This window comes from Mustelus asterias, chromosome 8, assembly GCF_964213995.1.
Source record: "Mustelus asterias chromosome 8, sMusAst1.hap1.1, whole genome shotgun sequence".
NCBI lineage: Eukaryota > Metazoa > Chordata > Chondrichthyes > Carcharhiniformes > Triakidae > Mustelus > Mustelus asterias.
The window spans coordinates 139,910,193-139,935,501 of NC_135808.1; the positions used below are offsets into that span (position 1 = coordinate 139,910,193).

The 25,309-nt window shown below is 47.9% G+C and overlaps 1 protein-coding gene across 1 annotated transcript in view; it reads left to right on the top strand.

Annotated features, from left to right (window-relative positions):
• The first annotated feature begins 1,672 nt into the window (after positions 1-1,672).
• The window catches only part of LOC144497987 (noelin-3-like), a 34,275-nt gene continuing 10,638 nt past the window's right edge, over positions 1,673-25,309 (top strand). The window contains exons 1-4 of the mRNA XM_078219450.1: positions 1,673-1,825; positions 12,935-13,090; positions 13,169-13,388; positions 18,305-18,411. Coding sequence (XP_078075576.1) covers positions 12,944-13,090; positions 13,169-13,388; positions 18,305-18,411 — 474 coding nt within the window. The 5' untranslated portion in view covers positions 1,673-1,825; positions 12,935-12,943. The remainder of the gene's footprint in view (positions 1,826-12,934; positions 13,091-13,168; positions 13,389-18,304; positions 18,412-25,309) is intronic.

The window sequence follows — 25,309 nt, forward strand, 5'->3', positions numbered from 1 at the left end:
TGTGCTGCCCCCACTGTGCTACCGTGCCACCCCCACTGTGCTACCGTGCCACCCCCACTGTGCCACCGTGCCACCCCCACTGTGCTACCGTGCTGCCCCCACTGTGCTACTGTGCTGCCCGCACTGTGCCACCGTGCCACCCCCACTGTGCCACCGTGCCACCCCAACTGTGCCACCGTGCCACCCCCACTGTGCCACCGTGCCACCCCCACTGTGCTACCGTGCCGCCCCAACTGTGCCACCGTGCCACCCCCACTGTGCCACCGTGCCACCCCCACTGTGCTACCGTGCCACCCCCACTGTGCCACCGTGCCACCCCCACTGTGCTACCGTGCTGCCCCCACTGTGCTACTGTGCTGCCCCACTGTGCTACCGTGCTGCCCCCACTGTGCTACTGTGCTGCCCGCACTGTGCCACCGTGCCACCCCCACTGTGCTACTGTGCTGCCCCCACTGTGCCACCATGCCACCCCCACTGTGCTACCGTGCTGCCCCCACTGTGCCACCATGCCACCCCCACTGTGCTACCGTACTGTCCCACTGTGCTACCGTGCTGCCCCCACTGTGCCACCGTGCCACCCCCACTGTGCTACCGTGCCACCCCCACTGTGCTACCGTGCTGCCCCCACTGTGCCACCCCCACTGTGCTACCGTACTGTCCCACTGTGCTACCGTGCCACCCCCACTGTGCTACCGTGCCACCCCCACTGTGCTACCGTGCCACCCCCACTGTGCTACCGTGCCGCCCCACTGTGCTACCGTGCCACCCCCACTGTGCTACTGTGCTGCCCCACTGTGCTACCGTGCCGCCCCCCACTGTGCTACCGTGCTGCCCCCACTGTGCCACCGTGCCACCCCCACTGTGCTACCGTGCTGCCCCCACTGTGCCACCCCCACTGTGCCACCGTGCCACCCCCACTGTGCTACCGTGCTGCCCCCACTGTGCCACCCCCACTGTGCCACCGTGCCACCCCCACTGTGCCACCGTGCCGTCCCCACTGTGCCACCCCCACTGTGCCACTGTGCTGCCCCCACTGTGCCACCCCCACTGTGCCACTGTGCAACTCCCACTCTGCCACCATGCCGCCCCCACTGTGCCACTGTGCCACCCCCACTGTGCCACTGTGCTGCCCCCACTCTGCCACCATGCCACCCCCACTGTGCCACCATGCTGCCCCCACTGTGCCACTGTGCCACCCCCACTCTGCCACCATGCCACCCCCACTGTGCCACCATGCTGCCCCCACTGTGCCACTGTGCCACCCCCACTGTGCCACCATGCTGCCCCCACTGTGCCACTGTGCCACCCCCACTGTGCCACCATGCTGCCCCCACTGTGCCACCATGTTGCCCACACTGTGCCACTGTGCCACCCCCACTGTGCCACTGTGCTGCCCACACTGTGCCACTGTGCCACCCCCACTGTGCCACTGTGCCACCCCCACTGTGCCACCCCCACTGTGCCACCATGCTGCCCCCACTGTGCCACTGTGCCACCCCCACTGTGCCACCATGCTGCCCCCACTGTGCCACTGTGCCACCCCCACTGTGCCACCATGCTGCCCCCACTGTGCCACTGTGCCACCCCCACTGTGCCACCATGCAGCCAGGGGCATGATATCTGTATGAGGGTTGCTGAATTTTGGTATGCTTTCTCCAGTCTTTAGTCTTTGTTTTCACAGGCCATCAGTCCGAAGGATGGCTGGCAAGTATACAGCTCTGCCCAGGATCCCGATGGACGATGCATTTGTACAGTCGTGGCTCCAGAGCAGAACCTGTGTTCAAGGGATGCTCGAAGCAGACAACTCCGCCAGTTGCTGGAGAAGGTAATTCAACCTTTTATTGATTCATGGGCTGTAGACATCTCTGGCGAGGCTAGCATTATTGCCCATCCCTAATCACCCTTCAGAAGGTGGTGGTGAACTTCCTTCTTGAACCCACTGCAGTCCATGTGGTGTAGGTACACCCACTGTGCTGTTAGGGAGGGAGTTCCAGGATTTTGACCCAGCAGCAGAGAAGGAACGGTGATATTTTTTCAAGTCAAAGTGGTGAGTAAGTGGTGGAGGGGAACTTCCAGATGGTGCTCTCTCCTTGTGTCTTGTGTCCTTGTCCTTCTAGGTGGTAATAGTCGTGAGTTTAGTGTCGCTGGCTGGGCCAGCACTTATTGCAATTAAGAGATAATCACATTGCTGTAAATCTGGAGACACTTTTTTAAATTCATTCATAGGACACTGGGTATCGCCGGCTGGGCCAGCATTTATTGTCCACCCCTAGTTACCCTTGGAGGGCAGTTGAGATCAACCACACTGTTGTGGCTCTGGAGTCACATATAGGCCAGACCGGGTAAGGATGGTAGATTTCCTTCCCTAAAGGATATTAGTGAACCAGATGACAATTGACAATGGTTTTATTGTAATCATTAGACTTTTAATTCCATTTTTTTCATTTAATTCAAATTTCACCGTCTGCCATGGTGGGATTCGAATCCGGGTCCCCATTTGGCACTACCTTGAGTCTCCAAGTTACTAGTCCAGCATTAGTCTGGCAGATGGAGTACAATGTTGGTAAATGTGAGGTCATCCATTTTGGTAGGAATAAAAGCAAAATGGACTATTATTTAAATGGTAAAAAATTGCAGCATGCTGCTGTGCAGAGGGACCTGGGTGTCCTTGGGCAGGAATCTCAAGGAGTTGGTTTGCAGGTGCAGCAGGTAATTAAGAAGGCAAATGGAATTTTGTTCTTTATTGCCAGAGGGATGGAGTGAATCTGTGGAATTCCCTGCCCAGTGAAGCAGTTGAGGCTACCTCATTGAATGTTTTTAAGGCAAGGATAGATAAATTTTTGAACAGTAAAGGAATTAAGGGTTATGGTGAGTGGGCGAGTAAGTGGAGCTGAGTCCACAAAAAGATCAGCCATGATCTTATTGGAACAGGCTCGAGGGGAAGATGGCTTATTCCTGCTCCTAGTTCTTATGTTCTGGTGTTCTTATGATAAGACCACGATGCCACAGCCTCCCTAGCTGCTGTCTAAGGAAGCTTGGTGAGTTCATAGAACATAGAACAGTACAGCACAGAACAGGCCCTTCGGCCCACGATGTTGTGCCGAGCTTTATCTGAAACCAAGATCAAGCTATCCCACTCCCTATCATCCTGGTGTGCTCCATGTGCCTATCCAATAACCGCTTAAATGTTTCTAAAGTGTCTGACTCCACTATCACTGCAGGCAGTCCATTCCACACCCCAACCACTCTCTGCGTAAAGAACCTACCTCTGATATCCTTCCTATATCTCCCACCACGAACCCTATAGTTATGCCCCCTTGTAATAGCTCCATCCACCCGAGGAAATAGTCTTTGAACGTTCACTCTATCTATCCCCTTCATCATTTTATACACCTCTATCAAGTCTCCCCTCAGCCGCCTCCGCTCCAGAGAGAATAGCCCTAGCTCCCTCAACCTTTCCTCATATGACCTACCCTCCAAACCAGGCAGCATCCTGGTAAATCTCCTCTGCACTCCTTCCAGCGCTTCCACATCCTTCCTATAGTGAGGTGACCAGAACTGCACACAATATTCCAAATGTGGTCTCACCAAGGTCCTGTACAGTTGCAGCATAACCCCACGGCTCTACAGTTCCTACAGTGCATCTTGCCAGTCCATTCAAAACATATTCAAAGTAGATGATTGTAGTTGCAGACCAATTATCGCAGGAATGGGGAAAGGCCACTATCAGTCAGCGTGCATCGAGGGGATGGAAATTGTATAGAACATCTCCAACTGTGTGACTCATATCGAATGTATACGATGAGTATCACATGGTTCACAGTTGTTTTGAAACATCTCAGAGTACAACTTGATCTATGTAGAACACTTGATTGTTTTTGCACGGTAGCACAGTGGTTGGCATTGCTGCCTCACAGCGCCAGGGACCCGGGATCAATTCTCGGCTTGGGTCACTGTCTATGTGGAGTTTGCACATTCTCCCCGTGTCTGTGTGGGTTTCCTCCGGGTGCTCCGGTTTCCTCCCACATTCTGAAAGACGTGCTGGTTAGGTGCATTGACCCAAACAAGTGCCAGAGTGTGCCGACTAGGGGAATTTCACAGTAACTTCATTGCAGTGTTCATGGAGGCCTTACTTGTGACTAATAAAGAAACTTTACTTTACTTCACTCTGAGGGATAGCCATTGTGAAATGTTTGTAATACCCTTTCAGGTATTTTATGTATAAAGTATACTTTTGTCAAAATAGATTAACTCAGCTCCAAGACACCGCTGCAGGTGTTCCTCAGGGTCGTGTCCTCGGACCAGCGTCTTCAGATGCTTCATCAATGATCTTCCTTCTATCATAAGGTCAGAAGTAGGAATATTCGCTGATGATGTTTCGATGCTTCAGCGTGATTTGGACAGGCTGAGTGTGTGGGCAGCTGCACGGCAGATGCAGTATAATGTAGATAAATGTGAGGTTATCCACTTTGGTAGCAATAATAGGAAGACAGATTATTACTTGAATGGGTGTAAATTGAGAGAGGTGAATACTCAGTGAAACCTTGGAGTCCTCGAGCATCAGTCGCTTAAGAGTATTGATAGGCAAAGGGATCTGGGTGTACAGGTACACAGGTCACTGAAAGTGGCAATGCAGGTGGAGAAGGTAGTCAAGAAGGCATACGGCATGCTTGCCTTCATCGGCCGGGGGATTGAGTTTAACAATTGGCAAGCATGTTGCAGCTTTATAGAACCTTAATTAGGCCGCACTTGGAATATAGTGTTCAATTCTGGTCACCACACGATCAGAAGGATGTGGAGGCTTTGGAGAGGGTACAGAAAAGATTTACCAAGATATTGCCTGGTATGGAGGGCATTAGCTATGAGGAGAGGTTGGAGAAACTTGGTTTGTTCTCACTGGAGCGACGGAGGTTGAGGGGTGACCTGATAGAAGTCTACAAGATTATGAGGGGCTTGGACAGAGTGGATAGTCAGAAGCTTTTTCCCAGGGTGGAAGAGTCAATTACTAGGGGGCATAGGTTTAAGGTGCGAGGGGCAAGGTTTAAAGGAGATGTACGAGGCAGATTTTTTACACAGAGAGTAGTGGGTGCCTGGAACTCGCTGCCGGGGGAGGTAGTGGAAGCGGATACGGTAGTGACTTTTAAGGGGCATCTTGACAAAGACATGAATAGGATGGGAATAGAGGGATATGGTCCCCGGAAGGGTAGGGGGTTTTAGATAAGTCATGCAGCATGGTCGGTGCAGGCTTGGAGGGCCGAAGGGCCTGTTCCTGTGCTGTAATTTTCTTTCTTCTTTGTTCTTTGAAAGTAAGCGTGCAGGTACAGCAGGCAGTAAAGAAGGCAAATGGCATGTTGGCCTTCATAGCGAGAGGATTGGAGTGTAGGGATAGGGATGTTTTATTGCAAGCGTTTAGGGTGTTGGTGACACCATACCTGGAGTATTGTGTGCAGTTTTGATTTTTTTTTAACTTGATTTTTATTGTCACATGTATCAGTGTACAGTGAAAAGTATTGTTTCTTGCGCGCTATTTCTACTTCGTCCCCGTTGGTGTAGACAGGGGCATGTTCTCCTTCACGCTTCCTGAAGTCTTCTTCATTTTCTTGACATTGAGGGAGAGATTATTATCGCTGCACCAGTTCACCAGATTTTCTATCCCATTCCTGTACACTGTCTCGTCATTGTTTGAGATCCGACCCACTACGGTGATGTCGTCAGCAAACTTGAAAATCTAGTTGATGTCCTTATCTGAGGAAGGATGTCCTTGCTATAGAGGGAGTACAGCGAAGGTTTACCAGGCTGATTCCTGGGATGGCAGGTCTGTCATATGAGGAGAGACTAAGTCGGGAAGGATTATATTCATTGGAGTTTAGAAGAGCGAGAGGGGATCTCATAGAAATTTATAAAATTCTAACAGGGTTAGACAGTGTAGATTCAGAAAGAATGTTCCCAATGGTGGGGGAGTCCAGAACTAGGAGTCATCGTTTGAGGATGAGGGGCAAAACTTTTAGAACTGAGGTGAGGAGAATGTTGCATAGAAACTAGAAGCAGGAGGAGGCCATTCGGCCCTTCGTACCTGCTCCGCCATTCATTACGATCATGGCTGATCATCAAATTCAATATCCTGATCCCCTCCCCCCCCCATATTCTTCGATCCCTTTAGCCCCAAGAGCTATATCTAATTTCTTCTTGAAATCAGACAATGTTTTGGCCTCAACTGCATTCTGCGGTAGCGAATTCCACACATTCACCATCCTCTGGGTGAAGAAATTTCTCCTCACCTCCAAATCATTTATACATATCACAAACAGCAAAGGTCCCAGCACTGATCCCTGAGGAACACCACTTGTCACAGCCCTCATTCAGAAACACACCCTTCCACTGCTACCCTCTGTCTTCTATGACTGAGCCAGTTATGTATCCACCTTGCCAGCTCACTTCTGATCCCATGCGACTTCACTTTCTGCACCAGTCTGCCATGAGGGACCTTGCCAAAGGCCTTATTGAAGTCCATGTAAACAACATCCACTGCCCTACTCTCATCAATAATCTTTGTCACTCCCTCAAAAAGCTCGATCAAGTTCGTGAAACACGAACTCCCCTTCACAAAACCATGTTACCTTTCGCTAATACGTCCACTTATTTCCAAGTGGGAGTAAATCCTGTCTCGAAGAATCCTCTCCAATAATTTCCCTACCACTGATGTAAGGCTCACCGGCCTGTAATTACCTGGATTATTCTTGCTACCCTTCTGAAACAAAGGAACAACATCAGCTATTCTCCAATCCTCTGGGATCTCCCCTGTAGCCAGTGAGGATACAAAGATTTCTCTCAAGGCCCCAGCAATTTCCTCCCTTGCCTCTCTCAGTATTCTGGGGTAAATCCCATCAGGCCCTGGGGACTTGTCTACCTTAATGTTTCTCAAGAACCCCAATACCTCCTCCTTTTTGATCTCAACATGACACAAACTATCTATACACCCTTTCCCAGACTCATCATCTACCAAGTTCTTCTCTTTGGTGAATACTGTCGCAAATAACTCATTTAATACCTTGCTGATTTCCTCTGGCTCCATGCACAGATTCCCTCCCCTGTTCTTGAGTGGACCAATCCTCTCCCTGGCTACCCTCTTGCTCTTTATATATGTATAAAAACCCTTGGGATTTTCCTTAATCCTGCTGGCCAATGACTTTTTGTGACCCCTTTTAACCCTCCTTACTCCTTGCTTAAGTTTCTTTCTACTTTCCTTGTATTCCACACTTGCTTCACGTGTTCTCAGCCTCCTAGCTTTGACAAATGCTTCCTTTTTCTCTTTGACTAGGCTCACGATATCTCTTGTTATCCAAAGTTCCCAAAACTTGCCATACTTACCCTTCATCCTTACAGGAATGTGCCAATCCTGAATCCCTATCAACTTACATTTGAAAGCCTCCCACAGGGCGGCACGGTAGCACAGTGGTTAGCACTGCTGCTTCACAGCTCCAGGGACCTGGGTTCAATTCCCGGCTTGGGTCACTGTCTGTGTGGAGTTTGCACATTCTCCGCGTGTCTGCGTGGGTTTCCTCCGGGTGCTCCGTTTTCCTCCCACAGTCCAAAGATGTGCGGGTTAGGTTGATTGGCCAGGTTAAAAATTGTCCCTTAGAGTCCTGAGATGTGTAGGTTAGAGGGATTAGCGGGTAAATATGTGGGGGTAGGGCCTGGATGGGATTGTGGTCGGTGCAGACTCAATGGGCTGAATGGCCTCCTTCTGCACTGTAGGGTTTCTATGATTTCTACATGCCAGATGTTGATTTGCCCTCAAACATCTGCCCCCAATCTACATTCTTCAGTTCCAGCCTAATATTGTTGTAATTAGTCTTCCCCTAGTTTAGCACCTTCACCTGAGGACTACACTTATCTTTATCAATCAGTACATTAAACCTCATTGAATTGTGGTCATTGTTCCCGAACTGCTCCCCTACTGAAACATCGACCACCTGGCCGGGCTCATTCCCCAATACCAGGTCCAGTATGGCCCTTTCCCTAGTTGGACTATCAACATACTGTTTCAAGAAGCCCTCCTGGATGCTCCTTACAAACTCTGTCCCATCCATGCCCCTAGCACTAAGTGAGTCCCAGTCAATATAGGGGAAGTTAAAATCTCCCATCACAACAACCCTGATACTTTAACATCTTGCCAAAATCTGCCTACATGTCTGTTCCTCTATCTCCCCCTTCAGCTCCTCAGTAAAACATGTTTCTCTCGCACTTCTGGTACATTATTCATGTCTTCCTTTGTGAAGACTGAAGCAAGTACAAGTTTAATTTCTCATCCATTTCCTTATTCCCCGTTATGAATTCTCCCGTTTCTGACTGTAAGGGGTCTACATTCATTTTTGCCAATTTTTTTCTCTTTACATATCTATAGAAACTTTTACAGTCAGTTTTTATGTTCCCCGCTAGCTTACTTTCATACTCTATTTTTCCCTTCTTAATCAATCCCTTGGTCCTCCTTTGCTGAATTTTAAACTGTTCCCAATCCTCAGGCCTATTGCTTTTTCTTGCCAATTTGTACGCTTCTTCCTTGAATCTGACACTATCTCTAATTTCCCTTGTCAGCCATGATTTGGCCACAATTCCCTGACCAGAGAACCATAGAAAATTACAGCTCAGAAACAGGCCTTTTGGCCCTTCTTGTCTGTGCCGAACCATTTTATGCCTAGTCCCACTGACCTGCACTTGGACCATATCCCTCCACACCGCTCTCATCCATGAACCTATCCAAGTTTTTCTTAAATGTTAAAAGTGACCCCGCATTTACCACTTTATCCGGCAGCTCATTCCACACTCCCACCACTCTCTGCGTGAAGAGGCCCCCCCTAATATTCCCTTTAAACTTTTCTCCTTTCACCCTTAACCCATGCCCTCTGGATTTTTTCTCCCCTAGCCTCAGCGGAAAAAGCCTGCTTGCATTCACTCTATCTATACCCATCAAAATCTTATACACCTCTATCAAATCTCCCCTCAATCTTCTACACTCCAGGGAATAAAGTCCCAACCTATTCAATCTCTCTCTGTAACTCAGCTTCTCAAGTTGCGGGAACATCTTTGTGAACCTTCTCTGCACTCTTTCAATCTTATTTACATCCTTCCTGTAACTAGGTGACCAAAACTGTACACAATACTCCAAATTCGGCCTCACCAATGCCTTATATAACCTTACCATAACACTCCAACTTTTATACTCGATACTCCGATTTATAAAGGCCAATGTACCAAAGGCACTCTTTACGACCCTATCTACCTGTGACGTCACTTTTAGGGAATTCTGTACCTGTATTCCCAGATCCCTCTGTTCAACTGCACTCTTCAGAGTCCTACCATTTACCCTGTACGTTCTACTTTGGTTTGTCCTTCCAAAGTGCAATATCTCACACTTGTCCGCATTAAACTCCATTTGCCATTTTTCAGCCCATTTTTCTAGTTGGTCCAAATCCCTCTGCAAGCTTTGAAAACCTTCCTCACTGTCCACTACACCTCCAATCTTTGTATCATCAGCAAACTTGCTGATCCAATTTACCACATTATCATCCAGATCATTGATATAGATGACAAACAACAATGGACCCAACACCGATCCCTGCGGCACACCACTCGTCACAGGCCTCCACTCAGAGAAGCAATCCTCCACAACCACTCTCTGGCTTCTTCCATTGAGCCAGTATCTTATCCAATTTACTACCTCCCCATGTCTGCCTAGCGACTGAACCTTCCTAACTAACCTCCCATGAGGGACCTTGTCAAAGGCCTTGCTGAAATCCAGGTAGACAACATCCACCGCCTTCCCTTCATCCACTTTCCTGGTAACCGCCTCGAAAACTCTAATAGATTGGTCAAACATGACCTATCACGCACAAAGCCATGTTGACTCTCCCTAATAAGTCCCTGTCTATCCAAATATTTGTAGATCCTATCCCTTATCACACCTTCCAATAACTTGCCCACCACCGACGTCAAACTTACTGGCCGATAATTTCCCGGATTTATTTTGGAACCTTTTTTAAACAACGGAACAACATGAGCCACCCTCCAATCATCCGGCACCTCCCCCGTGAATACTGACATTTTAAATATGTCTGCCAGGGCCCCTGCAAGTTCAACACTAGCTTCCCTCAATGTCCGTGGGAATAACCTGTCCGGTCCTGGGGATTTATCCACTCTGATTTGCCTCAAGACAGCGAGCACCTCCTCCCCTTTAATCTGTAAAGGTTCCATGGCCTCCCTACCAGTTTGCCCTATTTCCGTAGACTCCATGCCCGTTTCCTCAGTAAATACGGATGCAAAAAAACCATTTAGTATCTCCCCCATCTCTTTTGGTTCCATACACAGTCTACCACTCTGGTCTTCAAGAGGACCAATTTTATCCCTCACTATCCTTTTGCTCCTAACATACCTATAGAAGCTCTTTGGATTTTCCTTCACTCTGTCTGCCAAAGAAACCTCATGTCTTCTTTTAGCCCTCCTGATTTCCCTCTTAAGTAGCTTCTTGCACTTTTTATACTCCTCGAGCATCTGATGTGTTCCTTGCTGCCTGTACATTTCATACAATCTTGAGCCAAACAGGAATAAACAACTTCTGGAGTTCACCTATTCGTTCTTCAAATGCCTGCCATTGCCTGTCCACTGTCTTTGCTTTCAGTAATGTTTCCCAGTCCATCATGGCCAATTCATGCCTCATACCATCATAGTTACCTTTACTGAGATTCAGGATCCTGGTCTCAGAATCAGCTACATCATTATCCACCTTGACAAAAAATTCTATCATATTATGGTCACTCGTCCCGAAGGGTTCTCTCACAACTAGATTGCCAACTAATCCTTTCTCATTGCACAACACCCAGTCCAAGATGACCTACTCCCTTGTTGGTTCCTCAACATGTTGTTCCAGAAAACCATCCCGTATACACTCCAGAAATTCCTCTTCTATTGTACTGTGATTAATGTGACTCTCCCAATATATATGCAGATTTATTCATCCAGAGGGTGGTGAATGTGTGGAATTTACTACGACAAAAAGTAGTTGAGGCCAAAACGTTGTGTGATTCCAAGAAGAAATTGGGGCTAGCATGTAGAAAAAGAAAGACTTCATTAAGGTTTCTGACAACGTCCCACATGTGAGTCTGATGAAGGTTAGACTTCATGTGACCCAGGGCAATGGTCGATGGTTGTTTTTGTGACTGGAAGCCTGTGTCCAGTGGTGTTCCACAGGGATTGGTGTTGAGTCCCTTGTTGTTTGGAGCATACCTTAATGATCTGGACATGAATGTAGGAGGTATGATAACTAAGTTCGCACTTGACACAAAAATTGCTGGTAGAGTGAATAGTGAAATCATAGAAATCATAGAAACCCGACAGTGCAGGAAGAGGCCATTCGGCCCATCGAGTCTGCACCGACATCAATCCCACCCAGCCCCTATCCCCATAACCCCATGTATTTACACGAGTCCTCCTGACTCTCAGGGGAAATTTAGCATGACGAATCAATCAAACTTGCACATCTTTGGACTGTGGGAGGAAACCCATGCAGACACGAAGGGAACGTGCAAACTCCACACAGACAGCAACCCAAGGCTGGAATTGAACCTGGGTCCTTGACACTGTGAGGCAGCCGTGCTAGCCACACAGAGAGGGTGCAGAGGAGATTCACCAGGATGTTGCCTGGGCTGCAGCATCTCAGCTATAAAGAGAGGCTGGTTAGGCTGGGGTTGTTCTCCTTGGAGCAGAGAAGTTGAGGGAGTCTTACTGAGGTGTATAAATTCATGAGGGGCATAGATTTGCTGGTATGGATAGGAAGGAACTTAGGAGAGGGGGAACTTAGGAGAGGGGGCAAACCAGAGGCACAGATTTAAGAAAGGGACAGGCTTATAGGAGATGTGAGGAAAAACTGAAAAGTTAAAGTTTATTTATTAGTCAAAGTAAGCTTACATTCACACTGCAATGAAGTTACTGTGAAAATCCCCAAGTCGCCAGACTCTGGCGCCTGTTCGGGTACACTGAGGGAGAATTTAGCATGGCCAATACATCTAGCCAGCAGGTCTGTGGAGTGTGGGAGGAAACTGGAGGAAAACCACACAGACACGGAGAACATGCAGACTCCACACAGACAGTGACCAAGCCGGGAATCGATCCCGGGTCCCTGGTGCTGTGAGGCAGCAGTGCTAACCACTGTGCCACTGTGCTGCCACAGCCTGAACTCACAGTCTGAAAGGGTGGTCGTGGCGGGAACCCTTACAATATTTAAGAAGCATTTACAAATGCCACAGGATACAAGACTACAGCACAAGTGCTGCAAAATGGGATTAAAATAGGTCGGTGCTTGTTGGTCTGTGTGGACATGATGGGCTGAAGGGCCTCTTTCCATGCTTTCAAACTCTATGGGCGGGATCTTCCAGTCTCGCTCGCCCCAAGGCTGGAAATTCCCACCCGAGCTCAATGGACCTTTGCATGGTCCATGTCCTGCCAGCTACGATTCCCATGGCAGACAGGATGGGAAAATTCCACCCTATGACTCTGTTCCTCTCCTGGCTGTGGAAGGGTCAATGGATTCGAAAGGTTAACTTGTGTTTCTCTCTCTGCAGATGCTGCCTGACCTGCTGCGTCTAACCAGCATTTCCTCTTTTTATTTAATAAAAAGTGAAACATTTGGTAAAGTGTTGTGAAGAAGGGAATTTATATCGTACTTTCCATGAGCAATTTCTGCATCAGAAGCAACAATGTGATAATAATCATATGACCTGTTTCTGTGAGGTTTGTTGAAAATTATATAGGTCAGACACAGAAGAAAACTCCCCTGCGTTTGTGCAGTTGTGCTGTGGGATCTTTGGTACCGACCTATATAAAATCCTCCTTTCTTTTAGTTTGTGTTGTAGTGTGTTTCTTGTTTATTTTTCGACTAAAGGTCCAGAACATGTCTCAATCCATTGAGGTGCTGAATCTGAGGACACAGAGGGACTTTCAATATGTGTTAAAAATGGAAACACAAATGAAAGGACTAAAGGGAAAATTCCGACAAATTGAAGATGACCGGAAGACACTCTTAACGAAGCATTTCCAGGTAAGGACTGAATGTTTCACTGGCAGTCAGCTAAAAACAAAAGTTGAATCTGGAATTCTGAGTTGTGGAATTTTTCAGGAGCTGAAAGAAAAGATGGAGGAATTACTCCCACTGATCCCTGTCCTGGAGCAATACAAAACTGACAGCAAACTCATCATTCAGTTCAAAGATGAAGTGAGGAACCTGTCTGCGGTGCTGACGGGGATCCAGGAAGAAATTGGAGCTTATGATTATGAGGAGCTACAGCAGAGAGTCCTCAACCTGGAAAGCAGGCTGCATGACTGCATGAAGAAACTCTGTGAGTTCCCAGTATTTGCAACAATGGTGAAATTTGAATGGCTCAGAAAGTGCGACAAGCCAAATCTTGCATGTGGAATGTGGCATTTCACAAGCGTGGTAATTTCAGGACAGCTGGTCACTCGGCCAAACAAGCCATCTTCCTTTATCTTTTTGCCAATTCCTTTATCTTTTTAGACACTTTCTTCTCAAACTCTCATTCCCTTTTAAACAATGATAACATTTTCATGTTATCCTCCTTTCCTCTGATCTGAATGATTACTGTTCTGCCCCTCCCAATCTGAGTGGCCTTATTATTCCAACAGAGGAGTTGGAACATAAGAAGACAAGAACTAGGAGCAGGAGTAGGCCATATGGCCCCTTGAGTCTACTCCACCATTCAATAAGATCATGGCTGATCTTTTTGTGGACTCAGTTCCACTTACCCACCCATTCACCATAACCCTTAATTCCTTTAATGTTCAAAAATGTATCTATCCTTGCCTTAAAAACATTCAATGAGGTAGCCTCAACTGCTTCACTGGGCAGGGAATTCCACAGATTCACAACCCTTTGTGTGAAGAAGCTCCTCCTCAACTCAGGCCTAAATCTGCTCCCCCTTATTTTGAGGCTATGCCCCCTAGTTCCAGTTTCACCCTCCAGTGGCAACAACTTCCCTGCTTCTATCTTATCTATTCCCTTCATAATCTTATATGTTTCTATGAGATCTCCACTCATTCTTCGGAATTCCAATGAGTATAGCCCCAGTCTACTCAGTCTCTCCTCATAAGCCAACCCTCTCTCTTTCTCAGTTACTTGACCAGGAATGGCTAAATCAGTATCCATCTTGTTCAACTTCTACCTTCACGCTCATCATATGATCCAAGGATAATGGAACTTTTGACCAGTCACAATGAATCTCTATGATGAATCTCACACAGAGACAGACGTGATGTGAGGAAAAACCACAGTAGGGGATAGATGAAACCAGAGGTCCAAAGACACTTGTTCCTCCAAAACCCATTCCACTCACTCCACACGTCAAAGAACAAAGAACAAAGAAAATTACAGCACAGGAACTGGCCCCTCGGCCCTCCAAGCCTGCACTGACCATGCTGCCCAACTTAACTAAAACCCCCTACCCTTCCGGGGACCATATCCCTCTATTCCCATCCTATTCATGTGTCTGTCAAGACGCCCCTTAAAAGTCACTATCATATCTGCTTCCACTACCTCTCCCGGCAACGAGTTCCAGGAACCCACCACCCTCTGTGTAAAAAATCTGCCTTGTACATCTCCTTTAAACCTTGCCCCTCACACTTTAAAGCTGTGCCCCCTAGTAATTGACTCTTCCACCCTGGGAAAAAGCTTCTGACTATCCACTCTGTCCGCTGATGTGGGTAGGAAGGGGGAAGGGGTCATGAAAAGAGAGTATAGGGAATTAGGGAGACAGCTGAGAAGGAGGAAAGCAAAGGTAGTAATCTCAGGATTGCTGCCTGTGCCACGGGAAGGTGAGGACAGGAATGGAGTGAGGTGGAGGATGAATGTGTGGCTGAGGGACTGGTGCAGAGGGCAGGGTTCAGGTTCCTGGACCATTGGGACCTCCTTGGGGGCAGGTGTGACCTGTACACAAAAAACGGGTGGCACTTGAATCCCAGGGGGACCAATATCCTGGCAGGAAGATTGGCTAAGGCTACTGGGGAGAGTTTAAACTAGATAGGTTGGGGGGAGGGGATCAAAATGAGGTGACTGAGAGTGAGGAAGGTAGCTCGCAAACAGAGAAGGGTTATAGGCAGTGCAAGAGGGCGGATGGACAGGGAATAGAGAAGGGGAGAGCTCAGACCAAAGGATTGAGATGTGTTTACTTGAATGCCAGGAGTATAGTGAATAAAGGGGATGAGCTCAGAGCGTGGATCGATGCCTGGAAATATGATGTGGTGGCCATTACGGAGACTTGGATGTCTCAGGGACAGGACTGGATACTCCAGGTGCCGGGATTCAGATGTTTCAGGAAGGACAGGGAGGGAGGCAAGAGAGGGGGTGGAGTGGCACTGCTGATCAGGGATAGTGTCACAGCTGTAGAGAAGGTGTATGCTGTGGAGGGATTGTCCACCGAGTCTCTGTGGGTGGAAGTTCAGAGTGAGAAGGGGCTGGTCACTTTGCTGGGAGTTTTCTATAGGCCGCCCAATAGTAACAGGGAGGTGGAGGAGCAGATAGGGAAACAGATCCTGGAGAGATGCAGTAATAGCAGAGTTGTTGTGATGGGAGACTTTAATTTCCCAAACATAGATTGGAATATCCCAAGGGTAAGGGGATTGGATGGGGAAGAGTTCGTTAGGTGTGTTCAGGAGGGTTTCCTGACACAGCATGTGGACAAGCCTACAAGAGGAGAGGCTGTACTTGATCTGATACTGACCAATGAGCCTGGACAGGTGTCAGATCTCTCAGTGGGAGAGCATCTTGGGGATCGCGATCATAACTCTATCTCCTTTAGGCTTGCATTGGAAAAAGAGAGGATCAGGCAAGCTAGGAAAGTGTTTATATGGAGTAAGGGGAAATATGAAGACATTAGACAGCAAATTAGAGGAGTAAATTGGAAGGAGGTATTCTTGGGGAAATGTACTGAAGGGAGGTGGCAGTTTTTCAAGGAATGTCTGTCTAGAGTTCTACAGGACAACGTTCCGAGCAGACAGGGAGGTGTTGGTCGGTTAAAGGAACCGTGGTGCACGAAAGCTGTGCGGGACCTAGTCGAGAAGAAAAGGAAAGCGTACAAAAGGCTCAGAGAGCTTGGCGAAGATAGGGATTTAGAAGAGTATATGGCTTGTAGGAAGGGACTAAAGAAGGAAATTAGGAGAGCCAGAAGGGGTCACGAGAAGGCCCTGGCAGGTAGGATTAAGGAAAACCCTAAGACGTTCTATAAATATGTGAAGAGTAAAAGGATGAGATGTGACGGAATAGGGCCTATAAAAAGTGAAGGCGGGAAAGTCTGTACGGAACCAGTAGAAATGGCAGAGGTGCTGAATGAGTATTTTGCCTCGGTTTTCACAGAGGAGAAGGACCTGGGTGGATGTACTGCGGGCGTGCGGTGGACTGAAAGGATTGAGTATGTGGACTTTAAGAAAGACGTTGTGCTGGAATCTTTGAATGGCATCAAGATAGATAAGTCACCGGGTCCGGATGGGATGTGCCCCAGGTTACTGTGGGAGGCGAGGGAAGAGATTGCAGAGCCTCTGGCGATGATCTTTGCGTCGTCGATGGAGACGGGAGAGGTGCTGGAGGATTGGAGGATTGCGGATGTGGTTCCTATTTTCAAGAAGGGGAATAGGGATAGCCCAGGAAATTACCGACCGGTGAATCTAACCTCAGTGGTTGGTAAACTGATGGAGAAGATCCTGAGGGACAGGATATATGAGCATTTAGAGAGGTTTAGTATGCTCAAGAATACTCAGCATGGCTTTGTCAAAGGCAGATCGTGCCTTACGAGCCTGGTGGAGTTCTTCGAAAATGTGACTAAACACATTGACGAAGGGAAGGCGGTAGATGTGGTTGATATGGATTTTAGCAAGGCGTTCGATAAGGTCCCCCATGCAAGGCTTCTAGAAAAAGTGAGAGGGCATGGGATCCAAGGGGCTGCTGCCCAGTGGATCCAGAACTGGCTTGCCCAAAGGAGGCAGAGAGTGGGTATTGATGGGTCTTTTTCTAAATGGAGGTCGGTCACCAGTGGTGTGCCCCAGGGATCTGTTCTGGGACCCTTGCTGTTTGTCATTTTCATAAATGACCTGGATGAGGAAGCGGAGGGATGGGTTGGTACGTTTGCCGACGACACGAAGGTTGGTGGGGTTGTGGATAGTCTGGAGGGATGTCAGAAGTTACAGAGGGACATAGATAGGATGCAAGACTGGGCGGAGAGGTGGCAGATGGACTTCAACCCAGATAAATGCGTCGTGGTCCATTTTGGTCGGTCAAATGGGATGAAGGAGTACAATATAAAGGGAAAGACTCTTAGTACTGTGGAGGATCAGAAGGACCTTGGGGTCCGGGTTCATAGGACTCTGAAATCGGGCCCGCAGGTGGAGGAGGTGGTTAAGAAGGCGTATGGTGTGCTGGCCTTTATCAATCGAGGGATTGAGTTTAGGAGTCCGGGGATAATGATGCAGCTATATAAGACCCTCGTCAGACCCCACTTGGAGTACTGTGCTCAGTTCTGGTCGCCTCATTACAGGAAGGATGTGGAAAAGATTGAAAGGGTGCAGAGGAGATTTACAAGGATGTTGCCTGGATTGAGTGGCATGCCTTATGAGGATAGGCTGAGGGAGCTCGGTCTTTTCTCCTTGGAGAGACGAAGGATGAGAGGAGACCTAATCGAGGTGTATAAGATGTTGAGAGGCATAGATCGGGTGGACTCTCAGAGGTTTTTTCCCAGGGTGGAAATGACTGCCACGAGAGGACACAGGTTTAAGGTGCTGGGGGGTAGGTACAGGGGAAATGTTCGGGTTAAGTTTTTCACACAGAGGGTGGTGGGCGAGTGGAATCGGCTGCCAACAGTGGTGGTGGAGGCGAACTCAATAGGGTCTTTTAAGAGACTCCTGGATGAGTACATGGGACTTAATAGGATGGAGGGTTATAGGTAGGTCTGGAAGGTAGGGATGTGTTCGGCACAACTTGGGGGCCGAAGGGCCTGTTTGTGCTGTAGTTTTTCTATGTTTCTGTTTCTATGCCTCTCATAATCTTGTAGACTCCATTTACTCAGACTGAAGCCTAAAATGGTTTATATTTTGGGAGAAATGTCTCACATTTAAACGAATCAAAACTAACAGCTCCAGCCTAAAGGTTGAGTGCACACTGATTGAATTTTTAGTTTTGAATTGACACTCTTTGAGAAGGAGGATACACTGTGTGATTAAACCCCAGTGAAATGCTGCTTCTTTATTATTGCAGCCTGTGGCAAGTTGATGAAAATCAGCCTCCCCATCACAGTGAAAACTTCTGGAACAAGATTTGGAGCGTGGATGATGGATCCCCTCGCGACAGAGAAGGACAACAAGGTTTGTGTGGTATGGGAGTGAATTGCCTCCAAAGCAGGGAGCAGGGGAGGAGTTAAAGTTAGTCATTTGGATTGTCAATTAGTGGGAAATTGTTGTTCCATAAGACTGGTGTTCTTCACTATTTACATCAAAAACAATTTCAAAATTTGTGAATGACACCAAATGAGGGATATAGTTAATCAGGAAATCACAAAATACCAGAAATTCATTAATAAACCAGCAGAATCTGAGTGTAATTGGAAATATGATCTGGATCAATCTGGGATGATGCACTTTGGTATCTCTTCTTCTGAGGCAGTCTCTTGGGGCTTTGATTGAGGAGTCCAGTGTGCGACCTTCAGTCTCTGTCACAGGTGGGGCAGAGGGTAGCTGGAGGAGCGGGTTGGGGGGGTAAGGTGCTCAAGTGGGTGGGGGAGTGGGTGGGCAGGGTGCCCGGGTGGTGGGATGCCTGGGTGGGGGTGGGGGGGTGGTGGGGGGGGGGGGGGGGGGGTGGTGGTGGGGGGGGGGGGGGTGCCCGGGGGGGAGGGGGGGCGGTGCTCGGGTGGGTGGGGGGTGGATTCTGAGGGTGGGGTCCCAGTTGGGTGAGGTCCCGGGTGGGTGGGGTGCCCGGGTGGGGGGGAGGGGGGGTGCCCAGGTGGCCATGTGCTCCTTCTGCTGTTGATGCTTGGCTTCAGCTTGCTCTTGGTGATGAAACTCGAGGTGTACAGCTCCTTCCCAGATACTTTGGGCCACCTTGGGCCAGGGATTCCCAGGTATCTGTGTGAATGCTGCACTTTCTCAAGGAAGCTTTGAGGGAGTTCCTTGAAGCATTTCCTCTGTCCTCCTGGGGCTCACTTGCCGTGTGGAACCTGTAAGTAAAGCAGTTGTTTCAGGAGTCTTGTGTCAGATGGTGTGGTCTGCTCAGCAAGCGTGCTTCGCTGCTGGGGATGTCGGCCTGAGCGGCATTGGTGTGCCTATCCTGCCAATGGAGTTGCAGCGTCTTGCGGAGGCAGCACTGCTGGAACTTCTCCAGGATTCTGAGGTTCCTGTTGTACATTGTCCACATCTTTGGGCCATACAGGAGGGCGGCTATCACCACTGCTCTGCACACCATGAGCTTGGTGACGGCTCTGGTGTCCCGGCCTTCAAACACTCTCTTCCTCAGGCAACTGAAGGCTGCACTGAAGCTGGTGTTGAACTTTGTCTTCAACATCTGCCCTTGTTGGCAGCAGATTCCCGAGGTTTGGAAAGTGGGCCACATTGTCCAAGACCTTGTTTGATTTACTGGAGGGGGGTTGTTGAGAAGTGCTGTTTGGCAGGGGTAGGTTGGTAGAGGACTTTTGTCTTATGGATGTTTAGTGTAAGGCCCATGTTTTCACACACCTTGGTAAAGGTTTAGACGATGGCTTGGAGCTTGGCCTTCAATGTGCGCAGACGTAACCATCGTCAGCACAGTGTAGCTCAATGACAGAGGATGGAACAAGCTAGGATCTGGCCAGGAGGTGGTGGAGGTTGGACAGATGCCTGTTTGTTCTGCTGTTTAGCTCCACTCCAGTGGGGGGTTTGTTGAGGGCGAGATGGAGCATTGCAGCAAGGGAGATCGGGAAGAGAGTCGATGCGATGACAGAGCCTCACTTGAGCCCAGTGCGAACATGAATTGACTCTGTGCTGGATCCTTTGGTGAAGATCAGGGTTTGTATTGAGGAGCAGGTGGAGGGGGGGGTGACAAACGTTTGGGAGCAGCCAAAATGGAGGAGGCTCCAGAATCCCTCGTAGTTGAGAGCGTGGAAGGCCTTTGTGTGAGGTCAAAGGAAGCCGTGTACAAGGGTTGCTGCTGCTCCCTGGATTTCTCAAGTGGGTGATGTTGTGCCCTCACTGGCTGGGATCACGTTGCGACTATGGGAAGAGTTTTTCAGCCACAGGGAGACGGTGATTGAGGAGCGCTCTTGCAATAACCTTCCCTTTGGCCGACAGCAGGGAAATTCCCTGTAGTTCCTGCAGTCGGAATTGTCACCTTTCTGGTCACGATTACGACTTCTCGGAGATCTCCTGGCATGATTCCCTTCTTCCAGTTAGGTAGATACCAGGCGGCACGGTAGCACAGTGGTTAGCACTGCTGCTTCACAGCTCCAGGGACCTGGGTTCGATTCCCGGCTTGGGTCACTGTCTGTGTGAAGTTTGCACATTCCCCTTGTGTCTGCGTGGGTTTCCTCCGGGTGCTCCGGTTTCCTCCCACAGTCCAAAGATGTGCAGGTTAGGTTGATTGGCCATGCTAAAAATTGCCCCTTAGTGTCCTGAGATGCGTATGTTAGAGGGATTAGTGTGCAAATATGTAGGGATATGGGGGTTGGGCCTGCGTGGGTTTGTGGTCGGTGCAGACTTGATGGGTCGAATGGCCTCTTTCTGTACCATTGGGTTTCTATGATATTCTATGAGTGAATATCTTTTGCCAAAGGTGGGGGAGTCTAAAACTAGAGGGCATAGGTTTAAGGTGAGAGTCATAGAGTCTCACATAGAACATCACACAGTTCACAGCAGGGTGAAACTACATGTATGTTGTGTGTGAGGACGAGGTTTCAACTGATCATCCAACCTGGAGAAACACAAGGCACCAGCACCATGGAGAAACCGTGGAAATGTGTGGAGTGCGGGAAAGGATTCAGTTTCCCATCACAACTGGAAACAGACCATTCAGTCCAACTTGTCCATACCACCCCATTGTTTTTAACCACAAAGCTAGTTCCAACTGCCGACATTTGGCCCATATCCCTCGATACCCATCTTACCCTTGTAACTGTCTAATGCTTTTTAAAAGACAAAATTGCACCCACCTCTACTACTACCTCTGGCAGCTTGTTCCAGACACTTATCACCATCCGTGTGAAACAATTGCCCCTCTGGACCCTTTTGTATCTCGCCTCTCACCTTAAACCTATGCCCTTTAATTTTAGACTCCCCTACCTTTGAGAAAAAGTATTGACTATCTATGCCCCTCATTATTTTATAGACCTCTATAAGGTCACCCCTCAGCCTCCTCGGCTCCAGAGCAAAAAGTCCCAGTCTATCCAGCCTCTCCTTATAACTCAAACCATCAAGTCTCGGTAGCATCCCAGTAAATCTTTTCTGCACTCTTTCCAGGTTAATAATATCCTTTCTATAATAGGGTCACCAGAACTGTACACAGTATTCCAAGTGTGGCCTTACCAATATCTTGTACAACTTCAACAAGACGTCCCAACTCCTGTATTCAATGTTCTGACCTATGAAACCAAGCATGCCGAATGCCTTCTTCACCATTCTGTACACCTGTGACTCCACTTTCAAGGAGATATGAACCTGTGCCCCTAGATCTCTTTGTTCTGTAATTCTCCCAACACCCTACCATTAACTGAGTAAGTCCTGCCCTGGTTCAATCTACCAAAATGCATCACCTCACATTTATCTAAATTAAACTCCATCTGCCATTCGTCAGTCCATTGGCCCAATTGATCAAGATATCACTGCAATCCTGGATAACCTTCTTCACTGTCCACTATGCCACTAATCCTGGTGTCATCTGCAAACTTACTAACCATGCCTCCTAAATTCTCATCCAAATCATTAATATAAATGACAAATAACAGTGGGCCCAGCACTGATCCCTGAGGCACACTGCTGGTCACAGGCCTCCAGTTTGAAAGAGAACACTCTCCAACCACCCTCTGTCTTCTGTCAAGAAGCCAATTTTTTATCCATTTAGATACCTCATCCTAGATCCTGTGAGATTTAACTTTATGCAACAACCTACCATGCGGTACCTTGTCAAAGGCCTTGCTAAAGTCCATGTAGATAACATCAACTGCACTGCCCTCATCTACCTTCTTGGTTACCCCTTCAAAAAACTCAATCAAATTCGTCAGACATGATTTTCCACTCACAAAGCCATGCTGACTATATCTAATCAGTCCTTGCATCTCTAAATGCCTGTAGATCCTGTCTTTCAGAATACCTTCCAACAACTTACCCACTGCAGATGTGAGGCTCATTTCCTGTAGTTCCCAGGCTTTTCCCTGCAGCCCATCTTAGAAAATGGCACAACATTTGCCACCCTCCAATCTTCAGGCACCTCACCTGTGGCTGTCGATGATTCAAATATCTCTGCTAGGGGACCCCGCAATTTCCTCCCTAGCCTCCCACAAAGTCCTGGGATACACTTCATCAGGTCTCGGGGATTTATCTACCTTGATGTGCCTTACGACTTCCAGCACCTCCTTTTCTGTAATATGTACATTCCTCAAGACATCACTATTTATTTCCCCAAGTTCCCCAACAGCCATGCTTTTCTCAACAGTAAATACTGATGAGAAATATTCATTTAGGATCTCACCCATCTCTTGTGGATCCGACCTTGTTGATCCTTAAGAGGCCCTACTCTCTCCTAGATACTCTTTTGCTCTTTATGTATTTGTACAAGTTCTTTGGATTCACCTTTGCCTTATCTGCCAAAACAATCTCGTGTCCCCTTTTTGCTCTCCTGATTTCTCTCTTAACTCTACTCCTACACCCTCTATACTCTTCAAGGGATTCACTTGATCCCAGCTGCCTATGCATGTCATGTGCCTCCTTCTTCTTCTTGACCAGGGCCTCAATACCCCGAGTCATCCAGAGTTCCCTACTTCTACCAGCCTTGCCCTTCACTCTAAGAGAAATGTGCTTACCCTGAACCCTGGTTAATACATTTTTGAAAGCCTCCCACTTACCAGACGTCCCTTTGCCTTCCCACAGACTCCCCCAATCAACTTTTGAAAGTTCCTGCCAATTTAGAATTTTAACTTTTGTTCAGACCTATCGTTCTCCAGAGCTATCTTAAAACTAATAGAATTATGGTCACTGGTCCCAAAGTGATTCCTCACTAACACTTCTGTCACCTGCCCTTCCTTATTTCCCAAGAGGAGGTCAATTTTTGCCCCCTCTCTAGTCGGGCCATCCACAGACTGAATGAGAAACTCGTCCTGAATACACTCAACAAATTTCTCTCCATCCAACCCTCTGATACTATGGCTGTCCCAGTCAATGTTGGGAAAGTTAATATCTCTGATTATTACCACCCTATTTTCCTTGGAGCTATCTGTAATCTCCTTACATATTTGCTCCTCAATTTCCCACTGACTATTTGGGGGCCTATAGTACAACCCTATCAAAGTGATTTCCCCCTTCTTATTTCTCAGTTCTACACATATAGACTCAGTGGCCGAACCCTTGAATATATCTCCTCTCAGTACTGCTGTGATGTTTTCCCTAATCAAAAGTGTAACTCCCCCTCCTCTCTTACATCCTGTTCTATCTTTCCGATAGCATCTGTACCCTGGAACATTGAGCTGCCAGTCATGTACCTCCCTTAGCCATGTTTCAGTGATTGCTATAATATCCCAGTCCCAAGTACCTATCCATGCCCTGATGGAATGCAATGTGGGAAAGTGTGAGGTTTTGCACGTTGGTATGCACTTTAGAGGCATAGACTATTTTCTAAATGGGGAGAGAATTCAGAAACCAGAAGTGCAAAGGGATTTGGGAGTCCTAGTTCAGGACACTCTTTAGGTTAACTTGCAGGTTGAGTTGGTAGTTAAGAAGACAAATGCAATGCTAGCATTCATTTCAAGAGGGCTAGATTACAAGAGCAGGGATGTATTGCTGAGGCTTTATAAGGCTCTGGTCAGACCATATTTGGAATATTGTGAGAAATTTTGGGCCCCGTATCTAAGGAAGGATGTGCTGGCCTTGGAAAGGGTCCAGAGGAAATTCACAAGAATTATCCCTGAAATGAAAGGCTTGACGTATGAGGAACGTTTGAGGATTCTGGGTCTGTACTTGATGGAGTTTAGAAGAATGAGAGGGCAATCCCATTGAAACTTACAGAATATGAAAGGCCTGGATAGAGTGGATGTGGGGAAAATACTAGGATCCGAGGGCACAACCTTAGAGTAAAGGGACAATCCTTTAGAACCGAGGTGAGGAGGAATTTCTTCAGCCACAGGGTGGTGAATCAATGGAATTCATTGCCACGGAAGGCTCTGGACTCAAACCCATGTGACACTTGTCCAACTCTGAGAAAATCCTGATATCTGTCTTGCACCTGTGTTATCAGCTTTGAGCTGTATAGTTCTATTCATCAAACTGCCATTGGTAACCATTTTGGTCCCAACAACTGCTGATAAAGTGGCCGGATTCATTAAAACCATTGTCCTCTGGGATGCAGGCTCTGTCTACTACCCCATCCCATCAAACCTTGCCGTATCTTGCTGTTGGCTGAAGTTTCACAAAATGTATTCTAAAAGCAAATTGCACCCATTTTAAATGATGTGGAGGTGCCACATCACAATATGATATAATCATAGAGCGCAGAAGAGACTCTTTGGCCCAATGAATCTGCACCGAGTCTTATTAGAAACATAGAAACACAGAAAAACTACAGCACACAACAGGCCCTTCGGCCCCACAAGTTGTGCCAAACATATCCCTACCTTTTAGGCCTACCTATAGCCCTGCATCCTATTAAGTCCCATGTACTCATCCAGGAGTCTCTTAAAAGACCCTATTGAGTTCGCCTCCACCACCACTGATGGCAGCCGATTCCACTCGCCCACCACCCTCTGTGTGAAAAACTTAACCCGAACATTTCCCCTGTACCTACCCCCCAGCACCTTAAACCTGTGTCCTCTCGTAGCAGCCATTTCCACCCTGGGAAAAAGCCTCTGAGAGTCCACCCGATCTATGCCTCTCAACATCTTATACACCTCTATTAAGTGTCCTCTCATCCTACGTCTCTCCAAGGAGAAAGGACCGAGCTCCCTCAGCCTATCCTCATAAGGCTTGCCACTCAATCCAGGCAACATCCTTGTAAATCTCCTCTGCACCCTTTCAATCTTTTCCACATCCTTCC